This window comes from Rattus rattus, chromosome 7 (assembly GCF_011064425.1).
Source record: "Rattus rattus isolate New Zealand chromosome 7, Rrattus_CSIRO_v1, whole genome shotgun sequence".
NCBI lineage: Eukaryota > Metazoa > Chordata > Mammalia > Rodentia > Muridae > Rattus > Rattus rattus.
Genome location: NC_046160.1, coordinates 54,605,049 through 54,628,752, shown reverse-complemented (window position 1 = coordinate 54,628,752; position 23,704 = coordinate 54,605,049). Strand labels below are relative to the sequence as shown.

At 36.3% G+C, this 23,704-nt stretch overlaps 2 protein-coding genes across 3 annotated transcripts in view; one reads left to right on the top strand and one right to left on the bottom strand.

Annotated features, from left to right (window-relative positions):
* Immp2l (inner mitochondrial membrane peptidase subunit 2) overlaps positions 1-23,704 on the bottom strand; it is a 911,968-nt gene that overhangs the window by 488,828 nt on the left and 399,436 nt on the right. The gene's annotated exons all lie outside the window — the stretch shown is intronic.
* Positions 11,244-14,275, top strand: Lrrn3 (leucine rich repeat neuronal 3). The gene has a single exon (XM_032907672.1). It carries the CDS (start codon positions 11,626-11,628, stop codon positions 13,747-13,749), a length of 2,124 nt encoding a protein of 707 aa, XP_032763563.1. The 5' UTR covers positions 11,244-11,625; the 3' UTR covers positions 13,750-14,275.

Here is a 23,704-nt window from a genome sequence, read left to right as displayed (position 1 = left end):
GCCTTCCCTGGTGAACCATCCCAATGGCCCTCTATTTTCATAATATGAAGTTCCTATTGAGTAATTCTTCATTGAGCAATATGTGTTGTCTATTGTAAGAGAATTTTACAAATGAATTAAGTACTTTATAAAGAATTATATTTGGTCACAGTGCAATAGAATAGTTAAGTGAACCAAATTGAAAAGATTTGAGATGTCAGTCACATGACAATGAAAGGAAAATTTCTTCCCATCATTCCAATGTAAAATTCAAATAGTTTGTTAGAACGTCTGTAGTCCTGTACTGAAGCTGCTGGTGCATGGTGTAGAACTTTTTTGATGTAAATTGATGCTCGGAAGTGAAATTCCAAATGATTTGAAGAAAATTTCTAAGACGTTCCTCTACAAAGGTGGTTTGTCTTCTAGTTTCCCCTTGATCCATGCATAAGACGAGACCCAGGCTTCACAGTAAACTGGATGCAAATGGATGGACTGGTTTTAACAGACCCCTTTCTCTATTAAGATTTAGAAATGGATTTTTAAGAATGGTCCAACCATACCCAACATGGAAGAAAAATTTGAGTTTGATGTCCATGAATGTAATAAGAAATAAATAATAAACTTCGATAGGTACAGAAAGTATCAGAAACTAACTCTGCTCATTGTAAACTTCAAGGTTTAAGCAGTGGTAAAGAGCTTTTACTTTTTTTAACATTTGCAAGAACTTGGGTTCAGTCAGTAATACCATAAGTTAGAAAAAGGGGGAGAGGATAACCCATTGAAAGGTATGAGGCAATCTGACATCAGGATATCCCAATGCAAGTATTAGGGTCACAATCAATGCACACAGAAGATGTACAAACATGCGCAGAGACATGACAGCTGCATCTGTGTGTTGCTTAAGAGATTACTTCTGAAACTCCAAGCTGTAATTCAGGAAGTTTTTCTGAAGCCTCCAATTGAGTTTGTGTTTTCTATTTTAAAATCCTGTTTGTAGTCCCTAGACAAAAATACAGCAAAGCTGCTTTAAGCAAATTGTCAAGAGTATAATGGGAAAACCATGGAGCCTGAGGGAAGTTTGGCACAATTTTTAAATTAAAACACAAACTGTTCCGTGCTCATTAAAAAGAATTAAGGATATGGAGCACATGTGTATGGTCTGCTGCTTTAGGTTAAGAAAGAGAAAAGATCTATCCACCACTGATCTCATATCAGCCACAGGATGACCTTAATCACCTGACGATGAGGTCTTGCAGTCTCTCTACATCATTTGAGGAAAGGATTTGACCACAATATCTGATTATTATTTGACTGCCTTTCAAAACATAGTTTTTATTCTCAAGGTTCAACAATAATACTAATATAATATGTTTTTGTTTTATTTAGCCATGAGTATATGGTTTCAATGATAACCACTTAGCACTAACAAGCTATTAGAGGGCTCATTTAGAAGGGATTCCTCTTGCTCTCAGCATTACTTAGTTACCTATAGTTGTTCGTCCATGGGTGGGGCTTCCATGAGAGTCCCCCCCTTTACATCAGTGTGTCCATAAGCAACACTAAATGGCCTCAGCAAGCCGTGTGTGTGTGTGTGTGAGAGAGAGAGAGAGAGAGAGAGAGAGAGAGAGAGAGAATCTGTGTGTCTGTGCATCTGTGTATGTGTATGTGTGTGTCTGTCTCTGTGTGAGAGACAAAAACAGAGAAAAAGACATAAAGAGCTGGTCAGAGAGGTTGACAGAGAGACAGACAGAAAGACAGAGATGCAGAGAGTCTCAACAACTAAGGAAAGAGAGACCATGATTTAAAGAAGGAGCAATAAAAAAGTAATGAATGTCAAAATTCTATTGTGTTTGGGACAAAAATCCGAAAATCTCAGGGCCCATACACTCTGGGTTGCTGTTAAAGAACTTTAAAACTTGGCCTTGAGAGATGTGTAATAGAATCACAAATTAACCAGGAATCCTCCTCTGACCACAGTATGTGATTGACCTCTTACCCAGAGGGTTTCTCCCCATCCTCACGGGCTACTGACCTTTTGTTTCTTCCAACTGAGTTTATCAAAGAGAAAAAAAAATCTGAGGGTATCTTTTGGTTATCCCCTATTGTGTCACAACTAATAAAACAGAAGCCTTTCACAGTGGAAATCAAGATAAACTAAAACTTCGGGAGCAGAAAAGCTGTACACATTCTTATCACACACACACACACACACACACACACACACACACACACTACATATAAATACATATCTATCTATCTACATCTACCTATATATATATATATATATATATGTTAAAATAATCCCAAGTCAAAATATGTAATTAAGTAAGCACTTGCTTCCTTAGAGGCGGAGATTCAGTTCTTAATACACATAATTTCAAAGCTTCCAAAAACCTCTATTCGTTTAGGTCCTAAGAATCATTTTAAAGATTACTGTGACCCTAGAGAAACTATGGTATGGTAGAGCTTGAAAAACATATTAAAGATATAAGTAGATGTGATGAGAATCTAAGAGTATCATGAAATTTCAGCATACACCCCCTCAGAAACTATTCAAATATATTATGCCTTCACAAAGAACTACATTGAAATAATTTTGAATGGATTTAAAGTTAGTATAAAAAATCATATGATTATAGAATGTGAAGGTAGTTTTTATGCAAATAAAATCACAAGGGGTCATAAAGTCTTCTTCTTAAATGTCCATATTTTCATAATATTCTGTGATGGGTGTGTTTGTAATTTAACAAAGAGCATCTTCCAAATACACCTATGATTCAATTACAACCTCAAGCAAGATTTCATCTCTGTCTCTCAATTCAAAAAAATGGGATAATGACACTTTAGTCTGAGATGAGTCAAGGTTAAGGAGAACCCACAAATGAATACTTTCCCTAAGGAGAAATATACTCAGGACTTCATAAATGCTAAATAAGGGGAGAATAAAGGAGAAGTTTAAAAGGGATCTCAATATTTACAGATTCTCAAATAGTTCTCAAATAATACTAAACAAAGCATAGTTCTGATGTGAATTTTAGACTTCCTAAGTATATGGGAGAAATTTAAGCACAAAAAGAAAGTTTGTGGCTTAGAATGTCATGTGTTCTGATAATTCTGCTCAAAAATCATTTTCATATATAATATAGTAATTAAGTGCTTGGTTGAGCAAAAATAAATATACATAAGAGTTCTTTTCATAATGCTAATACTGTGATGGTCCAGAAATCACAGCACCAGCGATAACAGTCCTTGACTGTATCTCTCACTCTCCATAGGTAGCCCTAAATAACAGACTTCTTCATAATGGCAACTATTAATTCAAGAAGGCTCTGGAATATACACAGTATTAACAATCCGTGTGGAAATGTGAAAATTTAGATTGAAATACACTTTTTGTATGAAACTAAAGCTCAGAGAGTAATCTGAGTGGTCGAAATGCACAACAAAATAACCCTTAAGGACCAGACAGATTTCTAATTATTGTCCTTTTTTCACAGCACCTACCTGTTTTCATTGGAATAAAGTATTAGGATCAGAAAAGAAGCCACTAAAAATAGCAACAACCCCCAAGTCAGTGAGCCTGTCCATGGACCACACATCTGTCTGAGAAGACAGGCAGGCAGGTGAATGGTCCTATTTCAGTAACAATTTGCCACGAAGTGAATCTCAGTAGTTGATAAACATTGGGAGGCAAAATGAAGAGACCTGTATCCATGGTCATGTTCACATCAAGGCATCTAAACACAGGCTGTTTGCCTCCTTCATTTGATGAGTGAGGTGATACGCTTTTCCATTTATCACTCTGTAGACATAATCATGAAATGAAATACTAATAACAGTAGACAATTAATTTGGAATAATGACAGATAACTAATTTGATAGCCTTTAAAGGCCATTATGAGTAAAATGCACTGATCCTAACTTGTTAATGATGCCAGGTAAGAGTACTGAACACAAACATGTTAGAATAAAGAAATCAAAGGTTAAACTCAGATAAATGCGTTAGCACCTAGACAATTATCAAACACCTGAAGAACATTTTGATTCACAGAATAGCATCATGCAAATACAAACTTCGAAAGTGAAGAGATCTCAAAGATCCTGTAACCCAGTTTCTAAGCTTAAAAGGAGTCAGTAATTTGTAGCACAGGAGAAAGGGTATTCTGTCCATAGTCACCAAGCCTTTTATAAACCAGTGCCATATTTATTTATGCAAAGCAAGAGTTATTTAACTTATTCAATGAACAGGTCAATATTTTTATTGTAAATATTTGAAACGTCCACTTTCTTAAAAAGTGATACACAAGTTCAGATAACTGGGTTTGAAAGACTAGAAAATAAATATTTCCAAAGTAAAAAGAAAGGTTTGTTTGTTTTGTTTGTTTGTTTGTTTTTTGGAATATGTGTAGTAAAACTCAACAATTCTTTAGGGTTATGAAACCTTCAATTAGAAGGCTGAATTTTATAATAAGGGATTCTAAAATCAGATAATAGGAAAATAGATTTAGAGATCTTTATACAAATGAACTTAGCAAAATTGTTAGAGAAGAAAGGGGGAATCTGGGTTTTAATGTAGCCATGGCAACTTTCTATCTTCACCAATTTTTCCCCTGGAGTCAAGTATCAAAATGTTTCTCTTCCACATGGTTCAGCCTTTATAATACACATAATGAGGTACAAGCAAAGGAACACTTTGCTCTTAAGCTTCTGAATTGTAAAGCTTCATTGAAAAGATAGTACTTTTAGATTTGTCTTGTCCACCTGTTTCTCCCCTATCCTAAAGGAACGTTCTATTGTAACAGCATAAAGGCCCGGTAACATTTCACTTACTCCTGCTATACCGACTGAATTAAGCATTGTTTCCTCAGTACACACGCAGACCATTACACATGGCTTTATTGTAAATCACATCAAATGTGCAGCGTCCTCCTTATTGACCAGACCCACTGAGAATTTTGCAAGCAGATGCAGGGTCTTACTAATGGCCAACTTTCTGTGTCTACAGGATAGCCGACCTCAATGAGGTGATCAATCAGTGACTGGCCAATGATGTGACACAGACAAAGAAGGGCCGGGACAGCACTCTCCCCACTAGGGAGATCACAAGGCATTCCTCCATGAAAAGAGTCCATATGCAACCGTTTTCTATTTATTCTGATCAAAAATATACTAAAAAGTATAATCTCAGCCATGAGGAGTGTCCACAGGCATTAAAAATATGAGAATTCTTAAAATTGATTTCTTTCAGTGGACTAAATTGGGATACTTCATGCTGTCAGTGTTCCATATAAAACATTTTAAGCCTGTTGCTCTTCTGCTGGCAAAATCTGCATGGGGAGGCAATTGGAGAAACTAAATAAGCTGAGAGAAACATTCAGGGAGCACAAAGGAACACATATATTAGGGGAAAAGATACCACATTTCCAAGTGCTTCTTAAATTAAAAATAAAATAAGGACTTGATTCAGGCCACACAAAAAAAGGCTTAGGGTAGCTGAGAGACTATAGTAAATATACTTTAAATTTTTTCAGTTTTAGAAAGGAAGTGGTGTATACAATGAAATGAAAATACACTATCTGGTATAGTATGCACCCGAGAATATTGACTCAAGGGTGGATGGATAAATAGGAGAAAGGGAGAATGCTCAATGTGTTCATTGTCAGGGACATTCAATCACATAAGAGCATCCTGAGAACTGCCTTGGGTTAAGATAGTTTTCCATTTCTAATGGCATTTCAACATTGTCTGAACTTTCAAAATTTTCAATTCAGTTTATCTTGCTTTAACATATGAGCGTGTTGTTTTCAAGATTTAAAAAAAATGATGTTTTAAAATAGTTCTCTATGAAAACAAACAAAAGTGACTGAAAAGAACAAAAGTGATCTCATTGAGTTCCTAATGCCTGATCACAGTAAAACTTCAGTCACCTACCAGCCACACTCTGCACTTAGTAAAGGTTTCTGTATGCTGCTAAATTACCACAGTGTGAGGGGAAGAGAGAAATTCTGTCTGCACATTAAGCATGTTTTATGCATTCAGTTAATTCATAATATCTACTCCTAAAATCTTTAAACTTCAAGTCAAAATACAGAATTTTTCCCTGACGTCTGAACTCCTTGATAAATGATGGAGCACAGGACATTATTTAAGTATAGTTGCCGGGATCAAGTTCACATTTTCCTCAATGCTTCGCAAAAAGTTTTTATCTTTCATTCCGTGTGATCAAAACCTATGAACAGCAGCTAGAAACCTGGGGCCTGGGAAGAGAGAGGTGAGGACGTTTTTAGAAATTCTGAGAAATTTACTTAAACTGCATTTAAGCTGGTCCACTTATTTTTAGTTGTGCAGTGGGTTATTTTTAAACTCCTTGTACAAATGTATAGGAAAAGGAAGAAAACTCTTTTAAAGTCAACTATATAGCACAAATCTTCAAATGGGCACTAGCGGAAAAGCATTTCCTCAGTGGTGAAACTAATGCATAGGTTGAAAAATAGCTGGTTTAAAATGGCTGTAACTTCTCTTGCTTTCAAGTGGCAATAATTTTCTCACGTTCAAGTACATGCCTTGTAGAGAAAGGTGAAATTTCTGAAGGAAAGTTGCTTTAAAAGTGTGATGAGGCATCATTTATCTACTCCTGATTATTGTTTATTGTTGAATACTTGAATCATTTTTTTAAATTATGATAATCGTTGTTTGATTTGCTATTACTCAGTACAAACCATGGAAAGACACACTTGTAAGTTATTAATCAGCAAATTATTACCTGAGTACTGATCAACCAAGAAAATGTATTAATATAATCAAATAAATTGAGTTGAACAATGACCCTAATCATAATAATATTATGGTCTAGGAAGAATAATAATCAAGTCATTAAATGTCTAGCAAAAGTGTCATCAGAAGTATATAGCTATTCATAATCTAATAACATATGTACTCTTTATTACTAATAATCTCATTTTCATTAAACTCTTAAGGAAATGTAAATGACAATTAAGATCACAGCTGAGAAGTAGGAAAGGAAAAGCTTCCAGCCAAGGCACTTGGGTTCGCATCATACAAGGGACCAGGTTACTCGGGTTCAGCCTCTACAGGAGGACTGGGTCCGGCAGCAGACAAGGAAGCCTTCATTGTCATGACTGTGATAACCGAGAGCCCTAGTCTGACTTTGCAGCCTCTGAACCTGGATTTGTAAGGAAATTACAGATACATGACTTATTTATACATAAGGTGATAACATGTATAACTTCATTCTTACAAATAAAAATATAAGGTTCAAAAAAAAAGTTGGTTGCTTTGCAGCCTTTTTGAGATCCTTATGTGGGAAAAATAAAATGGAGCAATGGTGAGCTGTACTGCAGAGGAAGAGCTACATCTTTTGAAGGTTCAAAAAAAATTATACTAGTTGGCTTACATTGAACTTTCATAACTTGTTTTGCATAAAATGAATTTTGTAAACCTCACAGTCTGAAATATGCCATTTGCTCCTGAGATCCTTCCATTTCTAGAAAGGGACACCTGTCCAAAACCTCCAAGTCTGTTTTCTTAATTAAGGTTTTCAGGTCCTGCAATGGTGCTTGGCTGTACTGTGGAGGAGGTGAAGACTAAGAAGTAAGTCATCTCTCTTTCAAAAGTCACATTTCTTGTGCCAAAAGTTCCACCAGAAGAACTAAAGCTGATAAACAACTTCAGCAAAGTGGCTTTGTATAACTAGCCTTCCCTCCCGAAAAGAAATTGAGCTTAACCAAGCAAGTAAAAGAGTCAATAAGAACTTCACCTTCCTCATAACTAGCAAAATGGTTTACCAAAAAGCGATCTACAATTACAATCCCCAAAAAATGAATTTTGTTGAACAGAACAATTTGCAAAATCTGAAGATGATAGTTTCAACAATAAACTTCAGGGGAATGTCTAAGAAAAAATCCACTGTAAAACTGCATAAATGTTTGTTTAGAATTGAAGATTATGGTCCTTGATTTTGACAAAGGAGCCAAATCCATCCAATGGAAAAAAAAAAATGGTGCTGGCAATCTGGTTCGGAGGTCAACATGTGAAGGCAGGGTGACCTTCTAGCTTAAAGGTGAACAAACAAGAAAAACTGGGCATCTGGAAACTGTGTGAACCAAATCGCTAAGATCCCTGTTGTTTTAATTAGGCAAATGTTCTCAGATTGGGAAAAAGAGCCCCAATTACAAAGGCTTTATCCAAAAATACAAAAGAAGGAAGGAGACAATTATTAATAAACAGAGAATTTCACAGCTGAGGAATGCCGAATGCTGAGAAACACCTAAAGGTTTCGGGTCCTGTTCATTAAAACTCAGGTGACAGCAAGCGAGGATGTGGAGAAAGGGACACTCCTCACTACAACCATCTCTGGAATCCAAGTCTGAGGTTCCTCAGAAAATTGGACATTGAACTGCCTGAAAGCTAAGCATATACCCTAATAAAAGGAGACGTGGAGCCTTTATTTATAATAGCCAGCTGAAAGAAGCACTCAACAGAGGAATGGATACAGAAAAGTACACTGGCTTCTGCCTTAGGCAAATGGTTGGAACTGGACTGAGTGCACACAGAAAAGCCATGTATGTACTCTGCATTGATAAGTGATAGCAGCTAGTGAAAGCGGATTAAAGCAATTTCAGCAAATACATATGCCAGGGACTGAAGACGGGACCCCTGTTGAAGGGAATAGAGAAAGAACTATTCCAGTCTGTACAGCAATGGCTTTCTGCCCTCTCAGATGGACTCTGACCTCTAATGCATCTTCACATTGTATACCACTGTGAGAACTCTCGGATTTGAAAGTCTTCTGGATAAACCTAGTTCAACTCATGTCTCAAAGCTATGGCTATGCAACTGATGGAATGGAATCAGAATAGTAGTCTAATTAAACATGAACATAAATGTTCAAAGATGCCCATCAAGATAATTTCCAAATAAAAATTTGCACTCTTCTATTAACCATGTAATTTAATAATTCATTGTCAGGTTAACTTGTAAGACATAGGCCCCCCTTCACACAGCTGATGAAATCATATAGATTAGAATATATAGATAAGAATATAGATATAGATAAGGATATAGATATAGATGATATAGATAGATGATATAGATATAGATATAGATATAGATATAGATATAGATATAACCAGTTAACTGGCAGAAGTCACATCTCCTTCATCTGAGTGATTTGTGAAAACATACAGAAGTGTGTTTTGTACTTTCTACCTAGGCCTTTCCTTCATCTTGGATATAAGAGGAGGTAATGGGTTCCACGCTGGTCTTCTCTCTGGCCTCTTGCTTGCAAGTACTTTAACTTGTATTTAGTAATGTATTTACTAATGTTTTAACTTCCTCACTGAAGTTCACTATAGAAAGTGATAACATCCAACTGACCTTTTTCTCTACTGTTTATGAAACCAACAACTAAAACATAGAATTTGCTTAATAAATCTCACTAAATTACAAATGAGTCAACCACAGATACAGTAGAGCAGAGGTTCTCAACTTGTGGGCCATGACCCCTTTGGAAATTACATATCAGAGACCCTGCATATCAGATATTTACACTATTAATCAAAACAGTAGCAAAATTACAGTTATGAGTTAGCAACAAAATAATTTAATGGTTGAGGGGTCACCAAAACATGAAGAACTGTATTTAAGGGTCACAGCATGAGGAAGATTGAGAACCACCATGGCTGAAGATTGATTTTAACAGTCTAACATTCCTTTGTGTTATCCTCAGAATCAATCCTCCAATCTTATGTAAAAATAGTTACTATAGACTTTATGTATGTAGCTAAATAAATACAAATATGACCAGTTAATTTATTGATGTTTAAAAATGAACGAATTGGATTGCTTTCATTGTATGCAAGATTATGGAAGTGTACAATTCCCTACCTTCATCCACTGCTATACTCAAGCAGCTCTTGAGTTTGTGCTACATTCCAGTTACCAAGGTCAGGAGCTAGAGATCAAAAGACAAGCAAAGCTCATTTTCTCAAGGAGGTGTGACTGGAAGCACAAAATTCTCGGAAGCAGGAAGGAGAAGTTCTACGAAAGGTAGGCTTCCCAGAGGACACAGGCTTGGAAGGTGAAAAAAATTCAGATGCCTTTGACTCAAGGCAAGTTAATAGTTAACTGAAAAGAAAATTCACGACCTGATATCAGATAAAAATCACATTTCTGAGTGTTAAGGGTAAGAGACAAGATAGCTGTAAATGTAAACTGTAAGTGATTCATAAATTCTTAGAAATAAATATCTTTATTTTAAAACAATATTTCTACCTCTTTATGAGAACACACGCCATTGATGTGGGTAGTTATGTGTATTGCTAAAGTGTTGACCATATCTTGATCCAATTATGCCATTGTAACCATCAATGCTGAGAGGCAACAAGCCCAATATGGAGAGTCTAGCCACACTGCCTGACTTCCCAAACCATGTGAAGAGGTGAGAGGCAGCTCACCAGCAATCTGCCTGGCTGAAGCATAGCCGTACCAGTACTGCGTCCTCTTAAACAAACTGTAATATGCTCTGGAACTTCTCATTTCTTGTGAAAAAAAAAAAAAATGCCGGTGTCCATTTAAAGAAGGAATATCCACTTTAGTGATATAAGACAGTTGTTTTTATTGCTAGTTACTGATGGTATGTAAATTATTCTCAATGATAAACAATCGAATCTTCATCTTAAGTTAATTTTATACAAGTGTATCTACAGCAAGGTTGATTAGCCTCCAATTTTTGAAACTCTCAAATCATTTTATACAGACTACAGAGAGGCAGGAATGAAAATAAGGAATTGCACTAAATATCACTACTTAGCTCATTCAGCAATCAGGACCAATTGTGCTCCCAAGTGTTGGCTATAAAGGGTATAAAGAGTAGCTAGCTATAGGCTCATTATTTGGTTATAATCAAACAGTTTGGTCTGTTTAGGCCATACATCAAAACCTAGCATGCCCTTAAAGCTGCATTTCACTATACTTCATTCATAAAGACAAAGAAAAATAAAGTAAGAAAAGGTAGAGATGTAAAGAAATTGAAACAACTGAAAAATTCTGGAAGGATATTTATCATATGAATGAAACTTCAGTCCTTTAAAGATTAAATTTCTTGATCTACCTAATATCTGAGCCAAGAGTGAGGACAAAGTCATCAAAATGTACTGAAACAACTGTAAACTCTAGCAATATTTACATATGTGAGATAATTATATCTAGTCACATTAATTATGAATTTTCCTCTTGAACTAATTTTTCTCTCCCTTTAATTGCACTTAGAATAATGCCTCTACATCTGCAAGCACTGGACAAGCATGGGATCTGAATCACAGACTTAACGATAAATGAATTGCTCCATATCCTGCGACCATCTATACATACACCATCCTCGAAGAGTCCATCGATACCCTGTCGCTGAGGAGACAGCAGGCATCTTTTCTCCACTATGCATGCAAGTTTTGGAAAATACATGTGTGGCACTCACAGGTATTTCCATGAAGCAAAGTCCTGCAGTCTTGTGGCATTCACCATTTGACAAATGCGAACACTCCCTTCATCAGTCAGCTCCTACTGAACTTAACTGGCGGTGACTGGAATCCTCGAGGGCCTGCTACATTTCTGAAGACAAAAGCTAAGATGAAGGACACGCCACTCCAAATCCACGTGCTACTTGGCCTGGCTATCACCGCACTCGTACAAGCTGGAGATAAAAAAGCGGATTGCCCCCAGTTATGTACATGTGAGATCAGGCCTTGGTTCACTCCCAGATCCATCTATATGGAAGCATCGACAGTGGACTGTAATGATTTAGGGCTTTTAAACTTCCCAGCCAGATTGCCTGCAGATACACAGATTTTGCTCCTGCAGACTAACAATATTGCAAGAATTGAACATTCCACAGACTTTCCAGTAAACCTTACCGGCCTGGACTTATCTCAGAACAATTTATCTTCGGTCACTAATATTAATGTACAAAAGATGTCCCAGCTTCTTTCTGTATACCTAGAGGAAAACAAGCTAACGGAGCTGCCTGAAAAGTGTCTGTACGGACTGAGTAACTTGCAGGAGCTTTACGTCAATCACAACTTGCTGTCTACCATCTCTCCGGGAGCCTTCGTTGGCCTACATAACCTTCTTCGACTTCATCTCAACTCAAACAGACTGCAGATGATCAACAGTAAGTGGTTTGAGGCTCTTCCTAATCTTGAGATTCTGATGCTCGGGGACAACCCCATCCTCAGAATCAAGGACATGAACTTTCAGCCTCTTCTCAAGCTCCGCAGCCTGGTTATCGCTGGCATAAACCTCACGGAAGTACCAGATGACGCCTTGGTTGGACTGGAAAACCTAGAAAGCATCTCTTTTTATGATAATAGGCTTAATAAGGTACCCCAGGTTGCTCTTCAAAAAGCTGTCAACCTCAAGTTTTTGGATCTAAATAAAAACCCTATTAACAGAATACGAAGGGGTGATTTTAGCAATATGCTACACTTGAAGGAGTTGGGGATAAACAATATGCCTGAACTTGTCTCCATTGACAGTCTCGCTGTGGATAACTTGCCAGATTTGAGAAAAATAGAAGCTACTAACAACCCCAGGTTGTCTTACATTCACCCTAATGCATTTTTCAGACTCCCAAAGCTAGAATCTCTCATGCTGAACAGCAACGCCCTCAGTGCCCTCTACCATGGTACCATAGAGTCTTTGCCAAACCTCAAGGAAATCAGCATACACAGCAATCCCATCCGGTGTGACTGTGTAATCCGCTGGATTAACATGAACAAAACCAACATTCGGTTTATGGAACCAGATTCTCTGTTCTGTGTGGACCCACCTGAATTCCAAGGCCAGAATGTTCGACAAGTGCATTTCAGGGATATGATGGAAATCTGCCTCCCTCTTATAGCTCCTGAGAGCTTTCCTTCCATCCTGGATGTAGAAGCTGACAGCTATGTGTCGCTTCACTGCAGAGCCACTGCAGAACCCCAGCCTGAAATCTACTGGATCACACCTTCTGGTAAAAGACTATTGCCAAACACTCTGAGAGAGAAGTTCTATGTTCATTCTGAAGGCACACTAGACATAAGAGGCATAACCCCAAAGGAAGGTGGGTTGTACACCTGCATAGCTACTAACTTAGTCGGTGCTGACTTGAAGTCTATTATGATCAAAGTGGGAGGTTTTGTTCCTCAGGATAACAACGGGTCATTGAATATTAAAATAAGAGATATCCGGGCCAATTCTGTTCTGGTGTCTTGGAAAGCAAGCTCTAAAATTCTCAAATCCAGTGTTAAGTGGACAGCCTTCGTTAAGACTGAAGACTCCCAGGCTGCCCAAAGTGCTCGAATACCATCTGATGTCAAGGTATACAATCTTACTCATCTGAAACCTTCTACCGAGTACAAAATTTGTATTGATATTCCCACCATCTATCAGAAAAGCAGAAAACAATGTGTGAATGTGACCACGAAAAGTCTGGAGCATGACGGAAAAGAACATGGAAAGAGTCACACAGTATTTGTGGCCTGCGTTGGAGGTCTGCTGGGGATCATTGGTGTAATGTGTCTTTTCGGCTGTGTCTCACAAGAAGGGAACTGTGAGAGTGAACACAGCTATGCTGTGAACCACTGTCACAAGCCAACCTTGGCATTCAGTGAGCTTTACCCTCCTCTAATCAACCTCTGGGAGTCCAGCAAAGAAAAACCGGCATCGTTGGAAGTAAAAGCAACTGCTATAGGTGTGCCGACAAGTATGTCCTAAAACAGCCAACCAAACCTCCTTCAAAGAAAAGCTGGAGATGGTGGCAGTGCTTAAAAATCAACAACAAAAAATAGGCAGAGGAATGTCACTTTCTCAAAGGAAGACTCAGCATCGCCAATGCTGCTCCTGACCAAGGGAAAGAGAGGTGAAAGTTCGGCATTTTAATTGACTGGCTTCAAAGGGTACTGTGGCAACCAAATAAAACAACTCCATTTTCTAGACCTTTCATGTAACTTTTCTGTCAGGACTGCAGTTAATGTGAACATTTCTGTATTTTTTTTAAGTATAGAAGAGTAGTTGAACTGAGCAATACCTCCTCCTGTGTTGTATTACACATATTAGCCACGAGTTTTTGCAGTGACCCGATAAACTTGAATTGACATGTGGTGTAACGGAAAGGACAGGTTCTGTAGAGTAGACACAGTGAGTATGTGGACCTCTTTTATAAGGAAAAAATACATTTTGGATTAAAATCAATTGCTTTTGTCTTGTTTCTGTTTCTAAATAAAGAATAATTTCTGGGAAATATCATCTGATTAGAAGTCATTTAAGTACCAATGATTTTTAACGGTGTATTTTTTTTTTCTAATTGGGTTTGGAAATCACATTTTTCTGATACATAAAATGGATTTTAGACAGCACTTTATCAATATTAAGAAATTATAACATTATATTTAGCACTTTAAATATTAATTAAAATAAATCACCCAGGAAATTATAAATTCGTTTAAAGACTTTTTTCAGACAAGAAGCTCTGAATGAGGATTTAATTATTAGGTTCATGTGATGTAAATACAATATTGAAGTAAGTCAAGCCCTAATTTTAATAATGAATCAGTCATCTGGAAATGGCTACTATGCAAAAAACTTTTGCCATTTCAGAGTGCTTACTCATCTAAGCATATTTTCATATTTCTTTGAGATTTAAAATAAGGAGCTTCAATGATGAAACAAATAATTTAATAATCTGCTCCACCACAAATACAGTAAGTTAATCATATGTCCCAATTTAATAGCAAGGTTTTGAAATTATACTGTAAAATGTGAATAGGTAGCAAATTTTTTTCTCTATTCAATATAAAAACAATGTGATCCAAATGATTCCAGTGTTCACTGTAAAATAAAATGAAGTTTAGGTTTAAAAACAGCATCCATGCAGACTAGACTCCCTTTAAACTTGCTATTGTAGCACATGGTGGCCTTGAACTCATGATTCTCCTCCCAGAACCTCTCTTAAACAGAGTTACAGGTGTATACTGATAAAAAATGTCAGGAAACAGTTTCATTAACCAAGATGAGTTCTGAAGGTGATTTAGGGTAAAATACATCAATAAGGAGCAATCAACTAAGACTGAACATAAAGGTCTAAAAACACGTGTTAAAATGAATTCACTTCATCAAATGAAACTACCCATTTTGAAATCCTGTATTTGAAGTTAAAGAATTTTACTTGAAAAATTAACAAAAGCCAGAGAGCTAGAGAGTTTCAGTCATTTTACAAATAAAAACAGTTTTGCAAAAACAAGTTCATCTTTTTACACAAAGGCGAAACATTCTTAATTTAAATACCAATCTTAAATAATAAGTCATAGTTTTAATAGGCAAATTGCTTCTCTCTCCAGCTAGGAGCTTCTGTATTAATAACTGTTGTGCTGTTCCTAATCAAGTGTTTAATATTTTACAGTGGCTGAGTGCATATTACCAGTACGTCACCAGCCTGTAAGCATTCGCAGCATGGCAGCCATATCAATTTATTTGTTGATATTAGACATTTCTTTTGTGCTAGCATTGACAGTTTCTAATTAAATCCTAGCCAGTTGTGACAATGCGGAAGGTAATTGCTATGAACTCTTTAAAATGAAAGGACAAGCTGTGCTAATTTCAACAAAACCAAAATATGGAACTTGTTAATTCAATGTGTTTCCCAAGAACAGATTTTACAACCTGATGAATCACTATCACACAGAAGCTGACATTAGAATTTATCAGTAAGACATGCTCATATATCATGAGAGGGTTCATGAAAGGTTTCAGCACCACGGACAGAGCTTTGCAAGGCTCAGCTATTTATCAAAAATTTAGGAGCTGAAATATGACCTATTAGGATGCAGTTATTGTATAGGTCAGCAAGATATTGAGCATGTATCTAGTGTTTCTTTTAAATTTACCTTCATGAGGAGCCATCACAACCACGTCTAAAGCTTACACTGCATTTCCAGCCACACATATCCTTTGAAAATTGTCACTCGATAAAACCAATTAATAAATCGTAAAAACGCATATAGATGAATTTTTGTCACCCACAAAGCAATGCAGGTTCTTAAAGCATGCTATGATTTTATTTAAGTACTAATCTAATGCATCAGCAAAAAAAGGATTTCTGCTTCAATAAAGAGAGTAACACTTAATTCCCTCCCGGACCTCCTAAGCAATCACGAGATTAAATGAGCACTAGTCAACTGATTCACGCATAATTTACAGTTGAACTATATCATATGGAATCACCTGTCGAAGTGAAGTTTACCTAAGAAAAGAATTCTGAAGCTTATACTGCCACTAAGGTCCATTGATGTACTTATCTTTATGGAGAAAAACCTCACACACAAAAATTATTTAGAAAAAGATGGCATAGTCTCACAATTTTTAGTACAAACCAATTCCATACTCCAGAAAAAGAAGCATGCGGAAACAACACAAGGAATAATCATGATTGTGTAATGAAGTTTGATTACCGATACACTCCCTATAAAAACTGGTGACACTGCTTGGAGATGAAAACCTCCTACTAACTAGTGATATCCTGGCTGTCCTTAATATCAGAGTATAATACCTAATGTATGCTCAGATGCAAACGCAAATGAACTTGAGCGTTGTCAGTTGAATCAATGTGCAACACATACAATTATAGATAGTACATGATTTTGAAGGGATAATAAATGACTGTGACTAGTTGAATATCACGCTATGCTTTTATCATCATCTTAGAGTGCAATCCTTCCACTTATTAGAAAATTAACTATAAATAGTATGGCATGCTACATGGTGACAGCCTCATACATCTCCCTGCTTATCGTGTCTCCTGACTACATCAAGTAATTGACCTGCCCTGTTAGTTTGTAGAAGTGCACTCTGGAATGCCCACACAGCAGTGACATCAACTCAGCATGCATAGTAGCAGTGTAGCTTAACATCGAGTGCTGAAAAACAGCAAAGACAAAATCTATCAACGAAGTCACATTACTACCAGTATAGTAATACGTAATAGAGATTTTGAAATGCTACCAGTCTGCCTAGGAAGAATAAAGAATGAAGGGAAGTTCTGATCTCTCTCTCTCTCTCTCTCTCTCTCTCTCTCTCTCTCTCTCTCTCTCTCTCTCTCTCACACACACACACACACACACACCTTAACACAGAAAAATATATTATATATTTTCTCTATCAAGCTTTCACAAATATTTATTAACTGAGATACCTAGTGATAGTTGGTTTTTAATCTTTACATACACACACTACTCAGAAATCACAAAATATTTAAGCTCAAAATAACTTATAGAAATATGTTGACATAGCCTATTAAAAATATATTACTGATTTTATTCTCCGTATTACTATAACTGGCTCAATACCATCTTCAGAATGATTAAATAAAAAAAAATCTTATCTATATTCCATATAGCTTTTCTAAGTACAGAAAGGTGTAATTCCTTTCTTAACTAAGAGAGTTTGGTCATCCAAACAAATGAGAAGTTAAATCCAAGAAGGTAAAATTTAGCACTGACCAAATGCTTACATCTCTTACAAGGAGAGTCACCTCACTCTTAAAAGATTTTTTCTCACTGACTCATAAATTATTCAAAACTGTAGTATCTGGCAATTACAAAGTTAATAATAAAACAGCATAATTTAAAGTTATAAGTTTGCTAAGAAAGTTTCCAACAAAGGTTTCCTGAAAGCAGGAAAACCTCTAATTGCATTTCTTGCTGCCACAGTCATTTTGCTCTTCATTCCAAGGCTAATTTTCTAGATATTATAAAACAATCAAAATTGCCATGATGTAATATCATAGTTTTCATTTCATTCCCATACCATTTTCAAAGATAATGATATTTTAGATGTCACAATACCTTATGAGTTTGTGCTTATCTTTTCTAAGTGATGTATCTTTAAAAACTCATAGCATTACATGCCATGGTAATTAAAACATACAGGATAGTGTCTGGGATTATCAATTTAAAAATCCAGTTGGGCTTCTCATATGTAGCATTCTTTAATCTCTGGTACAAATAATAAAGTAAATGTTGGGTAAAACTTGACCTTCCTAATCCTCACACTGAGAGGTAATATAAATACCTCCCTGGTATTTGGGATACCAGTCTTCAAGGAAGAAGAGATAGAATTTGTTCTTGAACTCTAAGAAGTGACATTGTTAAAATAATGTACCCAAACATAGCAAAACAATTTTTCAAATGTATAATACAGTCAGAAACTTACAGTAAATGTATCCTTAATAGTTGCAAAGGAAAAAAAATACAGGGAATAAAGAAGCAAAAAATTCTATCTACAAAATAACTTAAAGGCACTAGCTATCTCATTCCTCTTTGCTATTCAGTTGATCAATAAAGCAGCAGTTTAATACTTAATGTTTCATAGAAAAACACTTATTTTTTTAAGGATTCCAAAATATGTTCTGATTATATAATATCAGCAAATCAATTCAGACCCGTGTATGCAATAAATTGCAGTTTACAAGTCTTTCGAAAGGCATAAAAGAAACAGAAGGGTCACATCTTTCTGATAGTAATATTTTTTATTCATATAACCAATAAAAATAAGTAATTATAAGCATAAAAAGGATCTACATTAAAAATTAGGTTTTCTTCCAATAGAACATGTAAGTCTCTCTCAATCCATGTTGTTCCCGAAGCAAGTAGTCAATACTTCATACATTTTCCTGTAAACTAAATGCTACTTCAAAAAGGCTACTAACGTTTGTAGCAATTCACATTCATATTTACTTAGGAGAAATCCAAGGAAACTTTTACCAATGTCAGACTCAAAATTGGCAATGTTTTTTAGGCAGTACACCAGGCTTGGCTTAAAATATAAAACATGAAAAATAAAACATGAAAATAAAAATAGAACACGAAAATAAACTTCATAACTAGGAGTTAACAATATGATAGACACTTCTTTCTCCCTCTCTTGCTTGCTGTCTCTCAGAGAGACCACTGGACCTCATTTACATACAATTACATAATCTATTGTGTATCCAGTCACTGGTGGAATGCCAAGAAATGCAGTATCAATATTTCTACATTATATTCCATCTTATCATAAAACTATGAATATAGTGTCAAAGAAGTTAAATGGTTTTCTTCCTCCAAAATAGAATAAGAAATATAAACACAAAAATATAGAAGACCACAAGGAATAGTAAGACGTGAGCCTATCTGAGCATTCCATAGCCCACTAGAGTGTGTGATGGAGGGGACCGAAACAATATACCGATACGTAGAGACACGGGAACATAGCTCACTTGCCCAGCATAAACCAGGGCTCAGTCAGAAGACGCCTTCTGGGCTGGATTGTTCAGAGGAGGTTGTAATCTCAGACTTGGAAAGCATAGTTAGCTGGTAACTGTCCATCCTGCCCTCACAGCAAGTAGGCCTGTGAGACAGGGGTGCTTGATAGCTGGGGACTCTAGTTAAAATGAAATAATTTGAATTTTAATTATTATTATCATCTAACCAACTCCATCAATACGTTCTTTAAAAATATTCCAATCTCAGTTTTGCACCAGGACTTGGAGACAACATTTGATGGATTTCTTTGGCTATTTGCAAAGCAATACATTTTTTTTAAGGACAAAGAAGAAAGAAAGAAATCTATGCATAGTGTTACAAATAAGTTTTAGTAAGCATTTCTCCAAGTACGCAGTAAGCCCACAGCCAGAGCTGATTGAGAGAGTTTTCTGTCTGAAATCATTCCCATATCCATCTGATAGTTCTCATCTATCAAGCACCTCTCTCTCAAAATTCCACTCACTGTGCACGCAGGATGGTCAGTCACCAGCTAAACATGCTTTCCAAGACTCAGATTACAACTGTCTCCAAAACAATCTAGCTTAGAAGGCACTTTCTGTTTAAAAAAAAAAGAAGAAGAAGAATACTGAGAAAGGAAAAGAGAATTCTCCCTGCTTTCTGCCAGCGGGCAGACTCTGTGACTACCTTTGCTACACCAGGGAAAGAAAACAGCAACACCTGCCCTGCCACTAAGAGTTAGAAGTCACCGTGCTCTGGCAGCCTGGCATGGCTAGCAACTTAGAGTCTACTGCAACCTCCAGGCTCTCAGGAGAGCACAGTCATGAACTACATGTTGTAATTCTAGAGAGGACACTATTATTCAATGTAGCTCAGATGACACATCATTTAAGATAAATGGAACAACAAAACCTTGAATATAAATAATCTTATCCAGGTGATTCGAACCTGAAAGTGTCCGTTTCATAGAAAGCTATGCCAAACTGGCAGGCACAGAAAAGAAGTTGTTTAAAACAAATATTGTCATAAATGAAGATATCCCATTATATTAAGCTGGGATGGGAGGATAATCTTGCATGTTCGAAGTTTCTTAGCATTCAGTAATTATTCACTGCAAATACTTGAAAGTTACTATGCTCAGTACCTCTCTCATCCACAATGACTTCTTTGAAGAATACTTTGTGTTATCATTGTTGCCTTTCAAGTGACTTGTGTATGTTGTGGAGTTTCTTATAAGTTACAGCAACATATTGTAAAGCTTTACTTGTAAAGCATCATCAATATTAATTAATAGGGTTCATTATGGCATTTTAAAAACATGCTTAGCTTTGGTTTATCTCCCTCGCATCCATCGAAGAAAGATTTTAAGCAAGAAGATAAATCATGACCCATGTCACCTGCGTATGTATTTTATCCATTCACTATTTAATGGGATATGTGTACTAGAAGCCATATCAACTACTAGCCATTCAGGGTGATGTCATAGTAAATACTTTGACATAAAAAAAAATCCCAGTGAAAAAGTAGATACTAACAAATTAATCTGGAAAGTTCAATACATAAAATAGTATCATAATAATTTTGAAAGACATAGGATCAGCTTCTATGTATTTAGGAGTACAAAGCATTCCAACAGAGCCTCAGAGGATGCAAACATACCTAGCTTTATTTAATCACCTAACTAGAGAATGCAAGTAAATTAGACATGGCTTAAAACTAACAACAGGCTTGAGTATTTAAAACCATCAGCCGTAGGAGCAAATGGGACAAAGTTCGAGAGCAGGAAAGAGAATGACCCAACTACAGACAAAGTAAGGTCCAAGCCAGGTTTACGTGGTGCTATACCGTCCAGAGACAAAAGATGCTGAGCTAAAACTGTCATGACTACTTCATAAAGGTACAAAAACCTTCCTAGGACTTTCCTAATCTGATATGACACAAATACATGCATACACATAAATCCTTAGGTACCAATAAGTCATCGTCTATGTCAGGATAGTCTAGTATTTCAAGATAAACTGATTTCAGACCTGTTTTCAGAACACAGACCCTTTTTAAATATATGAAAACCAAAATGTCACTATGGCTCTCCTCTGTCTCTACAGAGGCAAATAAGTGAAAAGGAGCCTAGGAACTCTGGGTGATTTTGTACATAAAAACTCGAATGCGATGTAAATGTGTGGCATATGGCTTTGAATGTAAGGCTGGCACTCTTCTATTTCTGCTATCAAATGCACTTCTCTTTTAAATTTTCATGTGTGTTTCACGGACTTTAAAAAGTTACATAAGTATAAAACCAGATGAGGCAAAGGTGCATGCTGCATTTCTCTTCTTTGCACTATATCTGTGAAGCACCAAAATTAGAAATACTAGGGTGTCAATAGGTATTGCTCTCCTCAGATTACAATTTAAAATTTCATGTGGTGGACATTCTGTGTACAGAAAGCCAAGGTAAAAGCAACACCAAGGGTGAATACTGCTGGAACACCCTGAACTCACTTTGAACATGATTTTGAATTTATTTGTGATCACTGATCATTCACCACAGTCATACTCCTCAGAAAGTTTTGTGATCTTCATGTTCATTTATGCAATTTCCATACACCTTCCAGAAAAGCCAAGTTCAACCTCCCAGAACCATCTGTCCTCTAGTTTCAGGGGATCCAATGCCCTACTTCTGGCCTCCAAAGGTGCTCTGCATGCATGTGGTATGCAGACACATATGTAGGTAAAACACTGAGACACATGAAACAAAACATAAATAAGGTGGGTGGTGGAACATACCTGTAAACCCATCGCTTGGGAGGCAGAGGCAGGTGGATTTCTGAGTCTGAGGCCAGCCTAGTCTACAGAGCAAATTCCAGGACACCCGAGACTACACATAGAAGCCACATCTTTAAAATTCAAATAAAATTAAGCAAACTAATCAATCAATCATTCTTTAAAAAGAATCTGGGGTCCAAAATACAAGGAGATTATTAAAGAAGTATATTTCATCACAACAATTAACCTTTTAAAGCTAAAGATAATTTAAACTACTGGCATACATTTTCTATCAAGGAAAGCAAAACTCTGACGCTCATTTTGCTATTCACTTTTCTCAAAAGAGTTTTAGTAACTGTAATATAATACATTAACATGGTAATTTTCTAATAAATCTTTAGTAATATTTCTTTTGAAAACTTTCCTGAGGATTTTCACTTGAAACTAATGAGAAAATTCCAAACAAACAAGCGGCAACAAAAACAACAAAAACCAAATCTGATAAAGTACATTTTCCTTCATATTTAAATCATGGTATCTGAGTATTCTGAGCCCGGGGCCAGCTCTTGAATTTCCTGAAGAATACATTAAGATGCCACAGCTCGCAGATATGTTCCACTCACGAAGGTGACAAAAGAGTCCTGTATCCTGTCAGACAATATATAAAAGCAACGACAGACCATGTGTTCTATGTATAAGAGGAAACTTGACCCAACATGAGACCATATTGCTCAGACCAACCGTTTCTCTCTGCAGGACTCCTTGGAACACCAACCAGAATATGTACAAGTTACTTGTCACAAAATGTCATCTCATTCGAAAAAAAAAAAAAGTCTGGTTTTGACATCACTGAAGTCAGAACATATAAGGTATCAAAATAGATGTCATCGATAAGAAAATGATCTATTATTGGGATATGGGAACTTCTGAGACCCAGACAGCACTAGAATATGTAAACTTCCTGCCTCTGCCACTTATGATTCAGAACTATAGATATTTGCCACTACCCCTCCTAGCTCAATGGCTTGTGATTTTGAAAACAGTAAAATCTTAAAGTTATGACATTAATGAGCTCCATAATGAGGTTCACAAGTGTAAAGGACTTTTTAAAATGTTATTTTCATATAGTTACCCAGGAGATTTGATTACATTAGCCATATCGATTATTTCTTGGTGAAGCCAGAAAATCGCTGTGATCCCACTTTAGTTATATCACATAGGAACAGAATATCCTATTAGATTACATCATTAGACAAATTCACAAGTTCATTGGATCATTATATCACTACTAAATAAGCACTAATAGTTTTGAGCCCCCTTCTTAGTGGCAAGGACCCAATAATCATTAGCCCTGTGATCATAAACTCTAGGGGGATAGAAGGCTCTCTTGAACTTGGAATCCCAAGTTTATTAATATAATGTCACATTATTTTTAAATATTTATTTAAATGCCAGGCACAATGAAATAGTCCTTTAATCCTCATACTTGGGAGGCAGAGGAAGGAAGGTCTATGTGAATTACAGGCCAGCCTGAAACATAGAGCATATTCTAGACAAGTCATAGGTACATAGTAAGACCTTGTCTCAAAAATATTTTAAAATACAAAATTATTGTATCTTAGTATGTTGTTGCAAAAGTAGCAGATAGTTAA

Coding starts and splice junctions, on each gene's coding strand:
- Lrrn3 (XM_032907672.1), top strand. CDS start 11,626: ATGAAGGACACGCCACTCCAAATCCACGTGCTACTTGGCCTGGCTATC.